Source organism: Trachurus japonicus, chromosome 4 (assembly GCF_045865225.1).
Source record: "Trachurus japonicus isolate A0001 chromosome 4, Traja_1.0".
Taxonomy (NCBI): Eukaryota; Metazoa; Chordata; class Actinopteri; order Carangiformes; family Carangidae; genus Trachurus; species Trachurus japonicus.
In genome coordinates, this window is record NC_140910.1 from 28,415,123 (window position 1) to 28,436,086 (window position 20,964).

A 20,964-nucleotide genomic window follows, 5' to 3' on the forward strand; every position below is an offset into this window, starting at 1 on the left:
AAAACACAGTAAGAAATAATATCCTGAGTTTAGGAACACAAGATTTATTCTAGTAGTGCAACACTCATTCATGATACAGCACACTATATTCAAAGTATTTCAGAAAACCACTTTTTTAAAATGTCTATAATGACCATTTTACAACTTAATTGTTATTTATCAATATAGACATAGTAATGCTACTACATAGAAAAGATGGCTGCTAAAATACATTTTGATGTGCCTTGGTATGACAATAAATTGTGTTATGTAAGTTTTGTAAATAATACATTTTGGATATGTAGCACATATCTCTATTTAAATGAGATTCTCTAATGAATAGGCCTATATATATTTATGCTAAAGCAATTATTGAACTCCATCTGGTTAACTCTGATGACTGTTATCTGAGATTTAGTGTCTGTATTACAAACAACCCTAAAGTTATGGTCTAGGGTGGTTGGACATGGCACCGGAATACATCCTTCAAAATAAAAGCATATGCATGCGCAATTGTATAGAGCAGATTCTCTTCCATAGAGGAAAAAAAAAAGAGTTGTTCTTCTCTAATGATAATGATAATAATAACTACACAGCCTTCAAAATTAGTGTAGATAAATAACACAATTTACCGTCATAATCTTGAGTATTTTATTTAAGATTTTATTAATCAAATAAATGATGAATGAAATCACTAATTGAATGCTTTATTTCAGTACGAGGGAGAGCATATCCATAGCTATTTATCTATTTTGTGTGAGTAGGCCTACGTATTCCTATTTTTTGATTATTTTAAAGAGATCTACAGATTATCATTATGTTTGTGAGTATCAAAAGGCAATCTGGGAACTGTATGACTTGTTTACCGTACTCTGCTATGTGCGGTTAGTTTGATGTTGGCAGTTATCAGGTAAACATCAAATAAAAATAATAATCATTTAGACATTTTGTCTACATTTATGTCTGTAACTGTTTTCAACAACTCTGAGGGCGAAACATTTTTTGTTTTTTCCTCCGGGATTTTATTTTGACACGCCGTGCACCCGGAAGTGTTTGATAATAACAACAGCTAACTGTAGCTCGCATGTAGCAATCAGCACCACCGATTTATTTTTGGAAATGTAGCACCAGCACCTCTTCAGTGGCGTCCGGCTGAACGTCAATGCGTGGTTTTAATAGAGAAAGTCAAAGTTACAACACAGAAAGTTGCGGAAGTTTTTGTTTTTGCGTGTTTAAAATTAACTTGACGTTATCTTGTAGGAAGCTAATCGTTAGCACCAGCTGACGAGAGGCTGGAGGAGAGGAGAGAGGCAAACACCAAGGTACTGTCAGTCCAATTCTGCTAGGACATGTGTTTTATAATATAAATATGAATGCATGTTGTGAGCTCTGCTTCTTACGGGGGTTTTGGAAATGATGAAAGGTGCAGGTGTCGCTGTCCAGGTGTCACGATGGCTGACGACCCTCAGAGAAACTTCCGCTCTGCTTATTATGAGAAGGTGGGCTTCAGGGGAGTGGAGGAGAAGAAATCACTGGAAATACTGCTCAAGGATCATCCTCTGGGTGGGTATCGGTTCATACAGAATAACAGTCTGGTGTTACTGAGGTGGCACTGGTGGTTACTGAAGAACAGTCATTTTCATGCAGTGACAGCATCATATTTGGTATTTGAGCTGGTTTGAAGATGACACATTGAGCTTTAACTGGAATGGACATTATTACATTTTTCTGACATATAAATTGTCAAAATGAATGAAAAAGTAACGGATGATAAAGAGGAAATCATAAGCTGCAGCCTTAAATCGCATTAAACTTCCCATTACAGTTTTACACATTACAGTTCATATTTCAGTTTCTTTCTTCTTAAAATGCAGACAGACAGATGCTCAGGAGGATTTACTTGAGGGTTTATTCTGTTGTTATCTTATTCTATTTACATAGACATTTAGACACAGTATCACTGCCTCATGTGTGGTACAGGAATGGAGAAGACTAACATCTCTTACAGCATTGTTTTAGCATTAAAAATGACTATTTTTGTAGTTTTCCCAGGGTTTATCCTTTTAGAAAAACTAATTTATACATTAGTGCCTCGTGTTTCAGCACATGTAATTAACTTACATTGTCCTCCGATGTGATTTTTCTTCACTGACTTGTGGTTGAGTTTTGGTGAATTGAACAGACGTGTTTCTACTCTCTTACAGATCTAGAGAAGCTGAGCACCTTCAGCCAGAGGTTCCCCCTCCCCTCCATGTACAGGATCCACGTGTGGAAGGTGCTGTTAGGTAAGAAACAAGAACAGTCTTAAGTCGTGGTGCAGGAACTGTGCATTATTATTAGGACAAGATGGTTTGGGATAAATCTGCAGTAGATCATGTACAACAGTGTTTTCCTTAAAGGGATAGTTCAACATTGTGACACTATGAGATAATAACGGAACGTTACGAGACGAGTTGTTTTAGAGGTAAATTCATGCAAAACCACTGATGCGCGTTCCCATCGTGGGGCAGTTTATCAGTAAGCAGTCTCTGCATTTACCTCTAAAACAACTCTGATCTGTGCAGGTCACAACTTGTCCATGAGAGCGTTTTAGAGTTGTTGGATTGTGTATTTGATGAGTTTGATGAGGGAAACCAAGAAATCCCATGAGTCTCCGTAGCGTAGCTCTGAGCAGCTCGCGGCTCTGCTCCGCTGTTCTAAAAACAGCTTGCACCGACATTTAAAGGTAACAAACCTACTGCTATGACTATAGGGATTATGGCAATGGGCCAATTTGCCAAAATGTTGAACTATCCCTTTACAATGTAATGTGCAGAGTTTAAAAATATGCAGCTATTTTGAGTGCACATGGCTACAGGGCCTTATTCTCCACAGTAATATCTGCAGAACATTTAAATGCAGCTATTTATTGAAACCTTCCGTCTCCACAGGCATCCTGCCGCCGCACAGTGACTCTCACGCCCTGGTTGGAGGCTACAGGAAGGAGCAGTACCAGGACATCCTGGAGGCTCTGGAGGTCATGAGATACATCAACTCCTCCACACCCTCCACCCACGTCTACCTACGCATGTTCCAGCTGGAGAGCCAGGTGCTCCCACGCTGCTCCGAGACAGCAGCCCCGGTAAGAGGAACAAGTTCAGGACCGTTTTTTTGTTTGTTTTTTTATAGAAAGTGGAAGCATAACATTGTGGCCTGGCTGCAGCAGTAATTTTAATTTGTCAAAGAATCGATTGTCAGATGTGGTGCTTCTTAATAACCCGTTATTGTTTCTGTGTCCCTTGGAGTGTTTTTACTTATAATGAGAGCAGAGACTGAAACCATCGCCTGAGAACAGTTGTTGTTGTAGTTTGTGTGTCTTGTGGCTACATTTAGTCAAATCTGTATCTGTAACATCTCTCTGGTTTCAACCTCTTTGAATGCATCTATGAGCATATTTGCTGCACATTACATAATAACTGTGTGTGTGAGAGAGACTGCAGATGTATTTTGTTTTTAGGAGCTGGTAACAATTTGAGCTCAGTCCTCTGGTCGATGGTTATTGGTTTGGCTGCTTCTGTGGCTCGTTACTGTAATTAACGAAAGCCTCACTGTTGAAGCAGCCGCAGATATTTAACGTTCGCTCCGAGCTTTTCATTATGAGTTATTATTCATAACTGGAGCCATAAGTGGAAAATGATTGGTTACTGCTTTTAAGATTTATGTTCAAACATCACTCATTGTTATTACCACAAAAACAACTCTTTGTATTTTCACTGAAACAGAAGAAAACAGTTTATTCCATTTATTTGGCTCCAGGGAAACTATAGAGTTACAGGTAGTGGGAATGTATCAAATTAGCTTCAATATGTCTATTTATAATAACAGATAGGTGAGATTTCTGAAATGTTTCAAGTCAGAATTTGTTTTGATATCTGTTAGTCACAATCATTATTTTCTGTACATAAATAATCATAAAATAGCCGTATTTTTCTCTATTTTTATCCCTGAGTGCCACCGTTTTTATTGTGTGTGGATACTTAGATGGATCTCATGGTGTAACACGAATCTGTTAAGATGGTTAAATCTCAAAAATAAGTTAAAATGTGATCCGATGTGATCACATTAACTCAATACGACAAGATGTTTTTTAGCTTTTGCAGGTCAGTGCTGAACATGAACTCTGTCATTTTCTTTTACAGGCTGCAGATACTTGAATTCTTCCTTTACTCTCTGCTGCTGTAACATGTTATGTTGTGTTTTTTTTCCCCAGGATGAAGAAAACGAGGACTTCCTGTCCATCAGCAGAGCCATGGAGGAGATCGTAGACGATCCCATCGACTGCTACTGGCTGATCAAGTGTTTCGTCAATCAGTTCCACACAAAGTTCGGAGACTCGATCCCTCATCTGGTAAAGACGTCTATAAACAACAGCGGAGAATTGAAACCTTGTGTTAAATTGTTGCTGCTTCCTATAAAGGTTGTGTTGTTTTCTGAGGCAACGGCTGCAAAACTGAGCGTTGACGTGTTTTTAATACTCACAACAGTCGCGTTATTGTTCACTGGTTCTATATTTATAAGGCCAAATGAATCCAAGTCCTTGTCCTTGGTTTTGCAGGAGTTACTCTACGTTAAAGTATTTCCTTTATAGCCCTGGTGTAGTTTTTTTTTTAGTTTTGAACATGCGTCATTACGAAGAGATCATGGTGTAAATTTAGCAAATGAAATGCCAGAAGTGATGTGACAAAGTTCTCATGACTCAGGAAGTTTTTTTTTGAATGTGCGTCACCATGAATAAGGACTTTGTTGTTGTCGTTGTTGTCGCTGTGTCTGCAGCCGAAGAGCCTGGAACATTATCTGAGTCAGGAGGAGCCGCGGCTGCTGAACCACCTGAAGAGCACCGGGGCGCTGGCTCAGCTGCCCCACGGCCTCTGGTTCAGACGCTGCTTCGCCGGCTGCCTGCCCGAGTCCAGCCTGCAGAGGTCCGTTTACTCTCCACTGTCCTGGGAATGTGTTTGTTTGTTTTGTAGCAGCCCAGAGATGTTATTTAACAAACTCTTTCACACTGATTCTCTCCTGGATCTGTGCTGCTGGCCAAAAAACAAAGAGTTTAGTGTTGACCCTGTAATTTGGCTCTGACTGGGCTGTGGGTGTCATTATGTGGCCACCACACCACTGCACAGAGTGATAGTTTATTTCCAGATGAGTTCTGTTTGACAGCTCGTTTAAGTTTAATCACGGGGTTTTCACCCATGTTGTTTAAAATCCTTTATCCAGATTCATTCATACATTTTATTGCCTCTATTTTCCTCAGATAACTTCTGAGATCTCTGGAAAACAAAACAGCAGTCTGTCTCTGCCAAACATCCTTCAGTGTAGCGATGTCAGACCAGCAGGAAAATACTCAGCAGATCTTATATCTCTTCAATCAAAGCCTGAAACAGGCTGAAACAGCTTCAGGTTTTGCTATAGACGATAAAAATTACTGTAAAGAGACCTACTGTGGTGTGACGGAAACTCAGATAGATCTCTAATGAATTATGTCATCATCTCTGGAAAAAAAGTTTTGTTTTTTATTAAGAAAATGACCCTGTTATCAGCGGAAAAGCAGAGGTTGTGAAATGTATCCATGTTTGTCCTCCAAGGGCTTCCATAGAAAATTACTCTGCTTACTTCTGAAGAATCAAAACAAGAACGAACGGTTGTCTCAGAGACATAGAAACCTGCAGCTCTCTGCACGTTGTGCTTCACTGAGTCATGGCGGTGCCAGGAGTCGGGATGTTCTCTGAAAGCTCAGTTTACAGCGAACGGCACAACTACAGGTCTCTGCCTGAGTCCTAATGTGAGAGCGAGGGGTCAGTGAAACAGTTGATGAACCAGGAACAACTCACGACATGAAGTCCAAAGCTGCCGAGACTTAAAGGAGTGGTGTGTGACGACGTCTCAGTGTTGATTTCCACAGAAAAGAAACACAAAGAGCTGAATATGCAAACCAGTGTAAACACGACTCAAAGCTGGAGACTCAATCTGGCTTTTAGTTGACCTCCACCTCGTCTCTCTCACGGTCCTGTTACATCATTTAAATAAACTCTTTCTGTTTTTTTTTTTCAGGGTTTGGGACAAAGTGATCAGTGGCTCCTGTAAGATCCTGGTGTTTGTTGCCTTGGAGATCCTGCTGAGCTACAAGATCATATTGATGGGCATCACTAGGTTCGAGGGCATCGTTAGGTTCTTGCGCAATGTGAGTAAATCAGAGCAAATAACAACAGAACAACGGAGCAGCAGCAGAAATGCAGTGTGTGTGTGTTTATAAAAACGTCTCTGTGACCTGTTCCCTTCAGATTCCTCAGGAGAACACGGACGCCATCGTGACTAAAGCCATCGACCTGTGGCACAAGTACTGTGGCACACCGATGCACGCCGTGTAGACACCGGAGGTGAGGAGCTTTCCCAGAATCCCCCAGGACTTCTTATAGCTCCACCGAGACTAACAGACTGTGGCGTTCACCGTCCGTGGGGCTTTGTCTCTGCATGACTGAACTGAAAACTCATCACAGACTTCTTTTGATTAAGCTGAAGGAACTTTGGAAGCACTTTTCTGACTTTGAGCTTTCCCCCAAAGACTGAGACAAACTGCAGAGACGGACACAAAGGAGAGAGACTGCAAGAAGACAAAGAAGCGTAAACTTATTATTTTTTTAATAAGTTTCTTTCTTTAAGAAACTGCATACATCATAGAAGACTCACAATAAATTAATACCCACATGCAGTTTTTCTGCTTTACAAAAAGAAACATTTGAAAAGTCTTGTTTACTTTCTTTGCTATGTACACGTCTTAGATTTCTGAGAATAGTTTCCTCTCAAAACATTTTAATGTACAAGCCATAGTAATATTACTGACTCTTGTACACACACACACACACACACACACACACACACACACACACACTCAGTCATAACACACACACACACATAACAGAGCAACAAGTTCTCCCATTAAAATGGTCAAATCTGCAAATTCATGGACCGAGTACAGACTGTAAACAATAAAAAACAACTAAACGTAAGGTGGCAGGGTTTCTGTAGTTTGTACCGCACAATGAATAAAAATAATAATTAAAAAAAACATAAACTTTATTTCTCAGCAGAGAGTTCGGCAACATTTTACTGTGTCTACAGATAATATAATCTGTATTAAATGAAACGAGTGAATTTGGCAACTTTTTAAAATCCCTGTAAACAAAACTGTAGGCACAGCGAGACAGTGGGTTACTGAACTCTCGACAGAAGTCGCTCTGGGATGCATTCAAGGTCACAACTTCCACAGCAATTCAAGTTGCTTTGGTTTAAATTGGAGGGGGGGGATTTGACGTCTGAAATCCAGGAGCTCTTGAATGCAGCCCGATCAACAGATCATGCACCAATACGGAGAGAGAATCTGAAAATTATTGCTCAGTTGCTCAGATTGATGTGAATTGTGAACGATTTTTGGAGATTATCATTTTCTAGTGTTACCGCCGGCTTTTAAGAAGCGTTTCGGGATGTCGATCAGGATTTCAGGACATTTTGGCTTCAGGTTCGAGCTGCCGACAACAGCACACGCTGCGGTGAATATTTTCAATTCCCGTGGCTGAATGTGATGAACGGCCGTTGGGATGCCGTCGTCCGTGGAATAAAACTGTGCCAACAACACAAGTAAGGACAGAGTGAGTCCGGTTGAGAGAGAGAGAGAGGAGAGTGAGAACATGGTTAAAGGCAGAAAACATCCCTGTGTTTAAAAATGAAACAACAAAAAGAAAGAGAACAGTCCCGTCTTCACCTCCTGCCGTTCCCTCTCCTGGTTAATTGGCACAGATTCTGTGTTTTGACGTCCAGAAGCTTTGTTAAAAAAAACAAGTGCTGCAAAGGAAACGTATCGCTGCCTCTTCATCATAAAAAAATGACAATTGAAAGCTTTTGAATATCAAGAAGCCTCTAAAATCTCCACCGAGGGGGGGGGGGGCAGGGAGACGACAGCCCAGAGTTTAATCCATCCAACAGTTCCTGTGATGGCTCCAACTCACGTCGTGTCGAGTCCAGTCCGTCAGGCTGAGGTCGACACGAGGAGGGGTGGGTGTGGGGGTCAGGGTCAGGAGGAGGGGGGCAGGTAGCAGTCTGAACTCTTGAGTAGGAGTACAAAAAGCATGGCTGAGGTCTGACTGAGTCTTTATGGCCGATGGAACCTGCAGGAGAAAAGAGAAGAGGTGAGAAGCTGCTCAACATGCAAAAAACATCATATTGAGATTCTATGGGCAAATTGAGCAGATCGTAAAACAGGATTTCAGTGGGAATGCCAATTTCTGTTTTTAATTTTCACCTCAGAAATATTCAAAATTGATGTCACCGGGTCATGTTCCAAACAAACACGTGCCTTAATGTTTTGAGGATTTGATTTCTCTGCAGCAACACAAGTGCTACAAATGCCCAAGAATGTTTTTACCTTTGACTTTACAATGTTGCAGTTTTGATTACATTGCTATTGATTGTGAAGCTCTAGTCCAGAGAGAAATATCTCAACAAACATCTGACAGATCTCCGGCCATTTCAAGGATTAAAATATTGAATATGTCTGAAACTTTTGGCCAAATTTCGGTCAGCTTCTGCTGGATTCTGGGGTTAACAATTCTTTTTATTAAGCTATCTGGATTTCAGATTTGAGGCAAATGCAAGAGATTGCTTGCCAAAAAACTGCCCCCGACGGGAATGCGCATCAGCAGTTTTGCATGAGTTTACCTCTAAAACGCGAATGTGCAGGTCACAACTTTGATGAGGGAAACCAAGAAATCCCATGAGCCTCCGTAGCGTAGCTCTGAGCAGCTCGTGGCTCTGCTCTGCCGTTCTAAAAATAGCTTGCACTGACAATTAAAGGTAACGAACCTACTCCTAAAACTACAGGGATTATGGCAATGGGCCAATTTGCCAAAATGTTGCACTATCCCTTTAACTGAGTTTTCAGACGAGTGGACATCAATAGTAACTAGTTAAAAAGCAGCTGTGTCTGTGGCCCATGGATCATTAAGGTGGTGATCAGGTCTCACCTGGTCAGATGGCGGCTCGACTCGTGCACTTCCATCTCTGTGCTTTTGAACTCGTTCAACTCCTTTCTGATGGCGGCCTGAGCGACACACACAAACACACACACATTATTAACACAGAGCTCAGGTCGTGTGCACAAATGCTTTAAACGATGTTCAGTGGTTCACCTTATCAACAGCTGTGAGCCGAGTCCACGGCTTGTCTGCCCTCCGGTCGTAGTCCTGAGCCTCGGCCACCTCCACGTAGTCGTTGAAGCGGATCAGGATCTTGGCCTCTCGCAGCTCCTCCACCGTCGGCCTCTGGCTGAGCTGCAGGAGGCGGGAGAAGGAGAAGAGGAGGAGGAGGTTAAACACTGAGTCATGATTAACAAGCTGAGGGAGGTCAGTCTGTGCAAAGGAGATGACTAATGTCACTGCAGAAGGTCGAGTTTGTTTAGGATCCTCATCAGAGCTGGTTTATGACTCCAAAGTGTTTGGAGAAGAACAAAAACAACCTTTCATTTCCACTTTTCATTGAATCACTGACTTTCTGGTTATAAAACTTAGTGTTTCCTTCCCAGACAAGACTAGTTACACTATTCATGATTCATAATATATTGTTATTTTTTTGCACAAAAACCATAATCAATCAATCAATCAATCAATCAATCAATCAATCAATCAATCAATCAATCAATCAAATTGTATTTATATAGCACCTTTCAAAGCAAATAAATGCCGTTCAAAGTGCTTTACCTTTTAATGGTCTTACCTTGTGGTATAATGTGACAAAATGCTTTTCTTCTATGTGCAATATTTAAAAAATCTAAATACTCATGAAATAAATTATAATGTCAAAATCTTTGTTTTTGTTTTTGAAAGACATACATTTACTGTATATGATCATTTATGTCTGAAAAAGTATTAAATCACAACATGTAGTTGTTTTTAACACAAACACAAGGGTTAATATGTCCAAAATATGTATTTTGATTTTAACTCATTTATGTTTTATTTACATTTTCAGACAGAACTAGGAAACATTAGAAACCTTAATAGAGACTCTATTAAAATGTAAAAGGACAGAATCTTCCTGAATAAAAAAGACAGAGCAGTAGATGCTGCAGTGGTTTTAGCTTCGCTCTGTATCAATACACATAATCAAATATCATCCATTATTACTGTGGCAGCTGTTGTTTGCCAAGAACAGACGTTCCCTGAGGTCCCTCACACACACACACACACACACACACACACACACACACACACACACACACACACACACACACACACACACACACACACACACACAAAGTCTTGTTTTACTATATTAATGGGGAAAAGTCATTCACAATGTGACCTCAACACCGTCATCGTCACCTCAACCACCACAGCCGGACCCCGACACTGACCCCACAACCCCGAGACCCACAAAACTGTCGGACCTCACAAGTATAGCAGGCTACACACTCAGACACTCACACACACAGACACACACACACATACAAGGAATAAGAGGATGATGTAACAGATAATACCATCATCTTTTCTAAAAGGGGGGCTGTAATATGAGGAATGGCAGTTTTGGTCACCGTGGCAACCGTGCTGCTCATATCTCCATCTCTGCTCTGATCAAAGGCCTCCTGTCCCGTCTTACCTTTCTGGACAAATGTCTCTTGATCTCCCTCTTCTCCTCCTGCTCCTCCAGATCGTTCCGAGCTGCAGGGAGAAAGAAAAAAAAGAAAAGAAAAAAAGAAACATGATCACACACACTGAAGATTAATGTCTCTCTCTCTTTTTCTTTCTCTCCCACTCATGCAAAGCGACTTACGTTTGAGGATGTTCCTCTGCTCCAGCTCCTCCGCCGTCGGCCTTTGACTCAACCGCCTGAGAACAAAAAAAAAAACCACACATCTATTTCAGGAAAACTATTTTTATGATGATTTTAACATTTGTGCGTTTTCACATTGACACTCGAATCCTCTGCAGAGGTTTTACAGCTGTGGTCGACACACACACAGACAGACACACACACACACAGAGCTGACTGTGCACCTCATGTCGTATTTTACGAGGCTGTAATGTTGTGATTTACATCGGTGTCTGTGGAGGGTCACAGTGATTCACACAGTGATGGATGGTCGAGGGAGAGACCGAGGACCGAGCCGCTCAGAGACGACGACGGTTAAACATTTAGCTTTTCACAGTGACGGAGATTTACATTTCACAAGAAGAGTTATAAAAATAAAAATCAACATATTTCTAGGAGATAAAACACAATGTGATGTAGAGAAATAATAGATGGCGCAGAGAGAGGAAAGAGTTGCTTCTATGTGTCACTTAATGCTTGATGTATAGTATATACAGTGTGCAGCATCAAGTCGTGACAGAAAGTCAAATATTAATTACATTTTAATCAGTTTTCTGCTTCAGTGTCGAGGCATTATGTTGTCCAGGTTCAAACATAGTGAAGTGAGATTGTTTTGTTCGTTAAATCTCCTCCTTCAGGGTGAGGATTTGTTGATTTTCTGTCTCCATTATCATTGAAATCTTTATCTTTTTATCTGCTGGGAAACAAAAACAAAGAATCTGACGACCTGCACCAGGTCATCTCTATACTGTTTCATAATCTGAATTATATCAGAAAGTAAAAAGCATATTTTGAAAAAAATAAATGGGTTTTTATTTAAGATCTTAAATTCCGAAAATGTGTGTAACTACAGTACGTTCCAGTTTTAATAAGATCAATACAGAAATAAAACATCAGGGCCTGTAAAGTCAAGTGAAACGAAAAATGATTGTACGAACGAAGCACGGTGATTAATCTGTGGAGAAAACGACTGTAATTAAAAATCATTGGCTGTGATATGAACAGTTAAGTAGAATTAGCAGCTTGTGGTTTAATGGCCCCGTCATCCAGAGTTATAGTTATAGTGTTGAGTGATGGCCAGAAGTGTTTGGCAGAACATTATGATGTCACAGTGAAGTTGACCTTCGACCATCTGGATATAAAACATCATCGCTTCATTTTATCTTTACAAACCAGAGAGAGATAGAGAGATGTTTTATCTAATCGATTCATTTTTTAAGTAGTTTAAGTTTTAATTATTCTACATTGGGGGGGAAATGAGACATAATGTTTGTGTATCTGCTTCCTTCACTGTCCTGCTCCTTCATCTTTAATCCCCTTCCCTCCTCCTCTTCCTCTCCCCTCCTTCTCCTCCATCTCCCTCCATTATGACTCATCGTCCATCATCTGCTCCTTCAGCAGCCGAGTCACAGCTCACGTGGGTTAGAGCCCTGTGCAGGTGACTGGGTCTGCAGGTGGAGGAACGTGTGTGTGTGTGTGTGTGTGTGTGTGTGTGTGTGTGTGTGTGTGTGTGTATGTATGTGTGTGTGTGTGTGTGTGTGTGTGTGTGTCTGTGTGTGTGTGTGTGTGTGTGTGTGTGTGTATCTCACCTGGTCAGTTTGGTGGCCGTCTGTTGTCGTGACTCCAGTCTCTCCTGGTCCGACTGCAGCGGCAGGATGTTCTTCTCCTCCAGCTCCCTCTTCGATGGACGGTTACTCAGCTTGATGGCCAGAGAGTCTTTCCTTAACACCTTCATGGCCAGTGTGCCTGCAGACACACACACACACACACACACACACACACACACACACACACACACACACACACACACACACACACACACAGACGTGTCAGTATCAAGTGTCATTTTAGCTGTGCTAAGAGTTTTGTTGGGTTATTTCCGGCCGTTATATCTCATTCTGTTCTATTTTGTAGTTTTCATTTCAGGTTTTAGATCCAAATTCATCTTGTCTGAAGTAACGCATCGCCACTGTCTTAAAGGGATAGTTCAACATTTCGGAGTTGTATCCCTTTAATGTTTCAGCTGACTGTCTGACAGGGTTGGGGGTTAGACAGACTTTCACACAGAACCAGGGTTTCTCCTCTTTAGAGAATCGGGAAGCAGAAGCCTCCTTCACCTCCCAATAAACAAACTCAAACATCATCATTTCCTGACCAGCACTAAACTCTGAGGATTTAACGTTTATACTGTAATAGTAGTGCTCTGTTGTGATTTGTGCATGTTCATCTGTGATCCTGCAGCACTTCAAAGGAGGCGATTATTATTTTTTTTTACTGTCAAACACACTAAGCTTCTTGAAAAGTTTCACCATGTACAGTATGTTTTTTTTGTTTGCAGACATGTCACATGAAATCACAGATTATTTTTAAGACGGAAAAATGCGAGAACAGGTAAAACAGATGCCGAAAAAAAAGGGAAAAAATGTTAATTCATGTCACTGATGAGAGGAAGTTAATTCGTCAGGACGTTGAGTTCACCGGTGCTGATGGAGGAGAGGATCAGAGCTGAAAGAGAGATGGAAAAACACTCACATGGTTCATTTTTTATTTGACTGTTTTGACTGATCTAATATAAAACTAGTCCCAGTGGTGGAGGGATACGACCTTGTAGCGGTGAATCTAGTTTTTCTTTTGCTGATTGTCTGACTTTTCCTTTTTCTTTTTTTTTAAACACATAAACCCATCTGCATTTAGAAGACGTCTCTTTCCTCATACATTATTCATAATGTGTACGTTACTGCTGCAGAGTTAAATAAATAAATACATTATATACATAATGTTTCTGAGATGAATTATTCACATCTCTCAATGCGACCTGCAGCTCTGAGCGTCACACTATACACACACACACACACACGAACGCACACGTGTTCATACATGTAATAGAAGTGACACGTATAATTTATGTATGTGTGTTATGTTATGATTAACAGCTACAGTTGGGTAAACACCTACTTGTAAACAGTGCTTCATCTTCTTCCTCGTCGTCTTCCTCTTCCTCCTCATCCTCGTCGTCCTCTTCTTCATCTCCCTCGTCCTCGTCGTCCTCCTCCTCCTCCTCTTCCTCCTCGTCCTTGTACATCCCCGGCAGGTCCTCGTAGTCCGCCTCGTTGGGGAGGTTCTCCTTGTCGTCGTCGCACTCGATCATCACCGTGGGAACGCCGTGCATCATGGAGCTGCAGGTCGGTGGGAAAGGTCAAGAGGTCAGAGGCGTGCGGTGCGTGCGCTCGCTGTAGCGTGAGCCGAGGGTTTAGGTTGTGAAATAACAAAGAGGAGCAAAGTTTCTGTACAGAGGTACAGAGGTACAGAGGAACACGAAGAGAAACAAAAATCACATCAGAGAGTTTTTCAGCTGCAGGAAACGATTCCTCCACCAGCAGCCAATCACAGTGATGGATGAGGAGGCGGGACCTCGTGGAAAAGACGAGGTAGAACCCATTTACCTTCATTAGCAGGACAGATGAAAACACTTTTTCTTCCATGTGATGTATTTCTGTCACTAACAATACTTATCTCCCATCATGCATTTCTGCAGAGGTTTTACAAACAGGCAGGGGGACGATAAACCGACCAAACAGTGACTTCAAGACGCACAAAAACAAGTTTAAAGTAGAGAGAGAAGATGTGTAAAGGATGAATGCTACACACTGTTTACTTCATTGATCGATTTTAATATTAAAATTTAAATGGCAAACAAATATGAGGGTTTGCTACCGTTCTGAGTTTTATATATATTTTTTATCATTCTTTGTACATATTGCCACTACACACCTCTGGAATGTGCATATTTTTCTTACGGATATTGTTTTCTATTGCTTTATATTTATCACCTGTGCTTTTTATTCCTCTCACTTCTGCAACACTGTAAATGTCCCCATCATGGGATGAATAAAGGCATATCTTATCTTGTCTTATATAAGTAAGAGGGCCTCTTTTACTTTGTTTTAGTCAAAGTAAAATGTTGAATTGTGCAGAAATTTACTGCAAAAATAATTTATCACTAGTGAGTTGCTGCTTTTGAATCCTACAGAACGACAGTGTGAAGACTTCAAGATGATGTTTCGTGGCAGGTTCAGTCCATTTTAAGGTGTTTTCCATCAGTCACATCTCACAGTGGTGCCACTGAACATTACAGATGTCAGGACACTAGATGAGAAGTAAAGGTGAAATGATCCAGATATGAAAACAAGACCCTGGTTAGAAGAAAAACACATTTAAAGGCTGAAACATCAGATTTTCCTCCATTGAAAACCATTTAAATCCAGTGACAACCCACTGTGAGCTCCTCACCTCTCAAACCTCTGCATGGTGAGGGCCAGGGTCTTGTTGAGCTCCTCGATGATGCGGCTGGGCGGGTGGAGGGCGACGGGCAGCGTCCCGTACTGCAGCGAGTGCCCGCCTATCGGAGCGTGGCCGGGGGGGGCGGGGCACTTCTGGAAGGCGAGCGGAGACGGCTCCATGCTCCCCGCAGGGACGGAGATCATGAGCTTCTTTGGAGGTAGAGGTGGAGACAACTTCCCCGACATGCACGGCAGCTTCACCGGGGCTCCGTCTGCAGGAGGAGGCGTGACGAAAACAACAAACTTGAGTGTGCGTAGATTTGTAAAAACACGCCTTATGTGTGTGTGTTGGCGAAAACGCACCTGTAATGTGATTGGGCAGCCTGGTGAAGGGTTTGGGCGGCAGCGCAGGAGGTTGTTTGTGTAGCGTTGGAGGTCTGGAGAGTGTCGACTCAGCGCCGTCAGACGGATACACAGTGGACTTCTTCGTGGGCAGAGCCTGGATGGATTTCTGGGCGTGGTCCTGACATGTTCCATCGGTCGGCATCTGAAACTCCAGAGAACCTGAGAAAGAAAGGGAGACAAATGAAACGGTCAGAGATGACAGTAGCTGGTTGTGTTTCCTCAATCTGATTGAAAACAATCAGATTAAATGAATCTTATTCGATCTGTATACATGAGCACTAAATAAAGCGATCCACATCCAATCTGTGTATATACATGGCCGAAGCCGATTATATGCTGCTGTGAGACTGACCGCTGGTGAGAGCTTTGGGACGGGGCTTACTGTGCGTTCACACCAAAAGCTTCCAAAGTCAAAAACGGCGGAAGTTAATTCATTTTCAATGAAAGCCGGGGGACCTGAGCGAAGAAATTGAGCCTTGGTTAACTTTAGGGCAGAGCGATAGATATAACAAATAACAAACAAAAACGTAATTCGCTATGACGCGGTTTGGCAGCAACCTGTCAGAATAGAGAATCGCTTCTTCTTTTTTTTTGTCCGTCAATGACCAGCGTGATTGAACTTTGACGTCAGTCATGTGACCAAAGCTGCTAAAAATATTTGCCCCTTTGGAAGCTGTCTTGTCAAAGCGCAAAAGCGCATCCTCACTTTTGGTGTGAACGCAGTTATGGCAGCACCTGCTGCTCGTTGAAGACAGCAGTGATACATGCTTTTCATGTCTCCAAACCAGAAACGTCTTTAACAACACCGGGAAAAGTCAACGACAAAAAAAAAAAGTTGCCAGATTTAGCGAGAAAGTCTCCAAGTTGGCAACACTGCTTTGACTTTTCTATTTCCTGTTTCCTATTTCCCACGAACGTCAATACGTGACTCCTACGTACTAGGTCTCGCATGCGCAGAATGAATAATCCACTCTATCTACCAAATCCACTCTATTCAGCCGTTTATATGCGGCATCAAGCTGATTATCAATCGGCGTAGACTACCTCTTTCAATCCGATCGGAAATTTAATCTGATCCGCTATGGTGTTTACATGAGACGTTTTGAATCTGATTGACCCATTAATCTGATTATAAATAGGATTTTTGGACCCATGTAAATGCAGCTAGTCTGAGGTGAGAGGATGAGAGGGCGACGGTGCTGCGGCTCTGGTTCCTACCGACACCCGCTGCTGCTGCTCCCTCCATCAGCTCTGCACCGTCAGACTCTGACAGGCCGCAGCCGAGCACCGGGGAGCGCCCGTTCTCCATCTTCACCTCCTCCCGCACAGCTGGAGACGAGCCGTCTGCACAAGGGATGGAAAAGAGAGTTTATACTTAAGACCTGTCAAATATCGACGAGTCAGTTTGACATCTCATATTTTATTGATCGTCTGTTTCCTGATCGCTCACCTTTCTCGTACACCTCCTTCAGGACTCCCTTCTTGATGAGCTCCTCTCGGCTCTGCCGTGTGGACATCTTCCTCTCCAGCACTGAGGGACACAGAGGACACGTCACAGTGAGGACATGGTGTGAGGACGCCTGTGTTAGTGTGAGATGCAGTGAGGACGTGATCGGCGCCGAGGAACGTGCGAGGAGCAGCCGACGCTCATTTGGACCTCGACACTGTTGTTTGGGGTGTTAAACTCTGCTGCTGATGGTGGCTGCCCTTTCAAAATAAAAAGCACTAAAGCCACATTTCAGTCGTGTATAAAAATGCCGCAATGATTTTGTATAATAGTGAGATTTGAGCTGTAACAAGATGTTTCATTTTAATTTTAAACCAATTTTAAAGCAGAAGTAAGCGATCCGGTCGTTTTGGCTAATGCTGCGTTCCAGGCAGGCTCTTGAAACCGTAAATTACAGCTTCAAGTCACGACTTACGACTTTGTAGCGTTCCAGGCAACCCACTCGTGTTTTTCCGACCTGTTTTACCTGTGAAAGTCACTATAACGGCCACTCGTAACTTCCGACCCGTGAACTCGTACCAGATCGAACTGGTACGAGTTCACAGGTCGGAAAAACACGAGTTACGGGCTGCCTTGAACGCACCATAACGTCTTGTCAGCCGATGAAGTTAGCAGCCCCCGCCCTCGTCATGGATCTATTGGTCCTCGTCCCTACGTCACCACATTCACGGCGTTCCTTGGCTGCACACACAGCCCTTCATGCCGTTCTCTCTCCTCATTGGATAAAACTTGTAGGATACGAGAAAAGTTTTCTCCTCGGCTCAGAGCAGAGCAGAGTGACTGAGAGACCCGTGTTTCGGTCCAAACACTCTATGTAAGTGATTGCTGTCGGAAGTTTTTGTTTTCGAATAAAACTATTTAAGACTTATATTAACACAAAAATATCGCTTACTTCTGCTTTAAATCAGCTCAGTGGGGCCTTGAACAGACGACGGGCTACAGAAGCAGCTTTGAAACATTGCTTTGAAATAAACAAACAAAACCTGCTCATATAAAAAAACAAACAAAGTAAAAGACGTTATAATTTAATTTAATCAATGAAATGTTTGTGTTTCATCTGTTCAGTCAAATATTTCACCATTGAAGCTCTGAATCGAACCACAATGATAACACACACCCTGCCTGAACGATGGCAACGGCCCAGTAACGACACATGGTGAACACAACATGAACGCCCTGTGTGGTAAACAGTGCACAGTCAGATATATCTGTGTGTGTGTGTGTGTGTGTGTGTGTGTGTGTGTGTGTGTGTGTGTGTGTGTGTGTGTGTGTGTGGATGCAGGTTTGAGCAGAAAACGCCGGTCGTGCTGCGACAGCTGGGAGAACAGCTTGGCTGCAGGAAGCCTCTCGTCACCTCGGCTCTGTGTTCACGTCTCTCAGCGCGAAACAGGAAGTGAAACGACTGAGCCAGCGGAGAAACAATGACAACAACAACAACAACAACAACAACAACAACAATAAAAACAACGACAACATCTTCCCTCTCTCCGTCCAGCTCTGTCCTCTGACTCTCTGGTCCAGAGGCGGCGCAGTGCAACGCTGACAAATCTCCATTTAGAGCTAATTTGTTGCCGTGGTGAGCGTTAATTATCGACTCCTCCTCTGCCGTTGTTGTGTTTGTGTCTCTGATGAAGACTGTAATTAACTGCTCTTCGCCTTAATGTTCGAACAGAGTCAAATAAATCTGCCTCGTTTTCACACAGCATCTCTCTGCTCAGACTATTTCTTATTAGTTCCTTCTCTTTTTTATGTGGCTTCAAAAATCTTTACAAACCCACAACAACAGAAGCTTTCTGAAATGTATGATGAGCTCATAATATCCAAAGCTGACAGGATCATTAAAGGGGACATATTATGGAAATATCACTTTTTGAAGGCTCTTTAACATATATTTGGGTGTTTGTCTTGCCTTCCAGCCCCCAAAATGTGAGAATTGACAAGAAAATCTGTAATGTGCACTAGGCTCCCTAGGTTGAAATCCATGTGGTTTTATGAGCTGTTCCCTCAGTTTTCTTCCAGTGATGTAACCAGTCATTGAATTTGCATAACACCACCCCTACCTGGTACCAATAAAGCAGTGGTTCATTTGCATTTAAAGGGACAGTCAGGCACTGAAACCAGCCGTTCAGAACAGGGCTGTTTTAAAGGCATGAAAAGAGCTGTGATGTTTGATCCTTGGGGTATTTTGACCAAAGCATGTCACATTATGTCTTTAAGACACCTGGGAACTATTTTAAGTTGTGGAAAAGGGGCAGACTATGTCTCCTTTAATGAACTGTCCCACACACTGCAGAGAATTTCAACAGCATAGACTAAAAAAGGCAAATAAGAAATCATTTACAGCTTTAGATGAGTTCAGGTACTCAGGACTTTCTGTTATTTAGGAGCAGCTCAGTGTGATATGTGAGTCATGGACTTTGTTTTGTGAATTGTATTTTTATTGCATAATTTATGTGTTGTGTTGTGGTGGAGGTTTCTAAATTATTTACCTTTGTGTTTTTTGGGGGGCTTTTATGCCATTAATCGATAGGACAGCTGTAGAGAGAGGGAGACATGCAGCAAAGGGCCACTGGTGAAGTCGAACTGGGGCCGCTGCGGCAAAGGACTATAGCCTCTATATGTGCCTACTCTACCCACTGAGCTAAACGACGCCTCTCTACTCTATTTTATTCTATTAAATTATCTCAGTGATATTTTCTTTTATTCTTCTGATTTTATTTGTCACGTCTCTGGACAGAAACACGTGCGGCGCGGTGGCCCAGTGGTTCGCCCTGTCACCTCGCATCATGACTGGAGTCTATCTCTGGCTGCTTTGTCCTCCCTGACTGATGTGGTGGTTTGACAGCAGCTGACCTGAGGTCTGCCGGTGCTTTACCAGCCTTACATAACCACAATTACACACTTTGCTCCTGTATCCCCCCCCTCCCTCCTCCTCCTCCTCATTCATCATCGTTACTGTTGCTAGGTGTCGCGGGGAGACGTGTATCAAGCTGTGGGTGAGGTAGATTACTACAGGCGCAGGTGTTAATGGTGTTTCTGTTCCCACCTGCAGACGTCTGCTTGAACTTCTCGCTCTTCTTCTTCCTCCACTTCCAGGGTTTGAACAGGCGTCCCAAGGTGGCGAATTTGCTGCGGCGGCGGATGGGAGGCGTGTGCGTGCCGGGAACCAGCGAATCCGAGCGCATGGCTGCCAACCTCTCCACCTCCTCAGCTGGAACGACAACAGAAAACAACAACAGGGTCATTACTGTAACAAATGTGCAACTGGCGTTTTCTTCTTTTCCCATCCCATCATAACAGAGCGATTTAAACATCAGAGAGGAAATATCAAAGAGTCAGAGTTTAATCCTGCTCCTCATCATATAAATTACACCATATTAATGAAAGGCCTTGAAATTCACTCTGATTTAAGTTGATTTCATCTTTTTTTTATATACTGTAATTTATAATTTCACTGATGTTTTTCTGAGTTCAAATGTTATATAGTTACATGTGTGGCTTATATAACACAGCACTGACATAAATATGAGTTACTCAAGGAAGAAAAGCTCAAGATTTATTACATTTATTATTTATCGCCTTTGCAGTCGCTGCTCAAATTATGGAAGCAGTTTCCATTTGAAGTCGGATGCGTCTCCTCAGTCGCCATTATTTTCCATCCAAGCTAACGACACACTTACTCTATACATTTGTTTTACTTGCTTTTATTTATTTCTATTCCCATTTAATCGACTCAAGCTCGAGATATCATGTTATCATCATGAGCAGGATCTGCAGGTTTATTAAATCCACAGTTAAGGAAAACAGACGACTGTCTGTGATTTAAATGTCAGGGAACAAGATCTCCCAGGGGGCTTCGCGTAATCGAGTCAGGTAGAGCTCATTTAGATCGTT

At 42.3% G+C, this 20,964-nt stretch overlaps 2 protein-coding genes across 5 annotated transcripts in view; one reads left to right on the top strand and one right to left on the bottom strand.

Moving 5' to 3' along the window:
• Nucleotides 1–1,034: 1,034 nt before the first annotated feature.
• Nucleotides 1,035–6,748, top strand: tbc1d7 (TBC1 domain family, member 7). 3 transcript variants are annotated; one of them, XM_085775098.1, is made up of 8 exons: nt 1,035–1,301; nt 1,403–1,542; nt 2,184–2,264; nt 2,910–3,100; nt 4,229–4,366; nt 4,792–4,937; nt 6,067–6,196; nt 6,297–6,748. In XM_085775098.1, exons 2-8 carry the CDS (start codon nt 1,431–1,433, stop codon nt 6,381–6,383), a joined length of 885 nt encoding a protein of 294 aa, XP_085631224.1. In that variant the 5' UTR covers nt 1,035–1,301; nt 1,403–1,430; the 3' UTR covers nt 6,384–6,748. The 3 variants fall into 3 exon arrangements, with proteins under 3 accessions (XP_085631224.1, XP_085631223.1, XP_085631225.1); XM_085775097.1 differs by having other exon boundaries at nt 1,409–1,542; XM_085775099.1 differs by having other exon boundaries at nt 1,423–1,542.
• Nucleotides 6,638–20,964, bottom strand: part of phactr1 (phosphatase and actin regulator 1) — a 42,961-nt gene continuing 28,634 nt past the window's right edge. For both annotated transcript variants that reach the window (XM_085775094.1, XM_085775093.1), the window contains exons 2-13: nt 20,117–20,281; nt 17,014–17,094; nt 16,782–16,907; nt 15,522–15,722; nt 15,169–15,430; nt 13,834–14,054; nt 12,468–12,624; nt 10,840–10,895; nt 10,666–10,727; nt 9,198–9,338; nt 9,033–9,109; nt 6,638–8,177 (exon numbers count right to left, since the gene is read on the bottom strand). In XM_085775094.1, the coding sequence (XP_085631220.1) occupies nt 8,162–8,177; nt 9,033–9,109; nt 9,198–9,338; nt 10,666–10,727; nt 10,840–10,895; nt 12,468–12,624; nt 13,834–14,054; nt 15,169–15,430; nt 15,522–15,722; nt 16,782–16,907; nt 17,014–17,094; nt 20,117–20,281 (1,565 nt within the window). In that variant the 3' untranslated portion in view covers nt 6,638–8,161. The remainder of the gene's footprint in view (nt 8,178–9,032; nt 9,110–9,197; nt 9,339–10,665; nt 10,728–10,839; nt 10,896–12,467; nt 12,625–13,833; nt 14,055–15,168; nt 15,431–15,521; nt 15,723–16,781; nt 16,908–17,013; nt 17,095–20,116; nt 20,282–20,964) is intronic.

Excerpts from the sequence above, each read along its gene's own strand:
- tbc1d7 (XM_085775098.1), top strand. The coding sequence starts at position 1,431 with ATGGCTGACGACCCTCAGAGAAACTTCCGCTCTGCTTATTATGAGAAG. Across the intron at positions 1,543-2,183 it reads GCTCAAGGATCATCCTCTGG|ATCTAGAGAAGCTGAGCACC; the intron begins GTGGGTATCGGT and ends ACTCTCTTACAG. Across the intron at positions 4,367-4,791 it reads GAGACTCGATCCCTCATCTG|CCGAAGAGCCTGGAACATTA; the intron begins GTAAAGACGTCT and ends CTGTGTCTGCAG.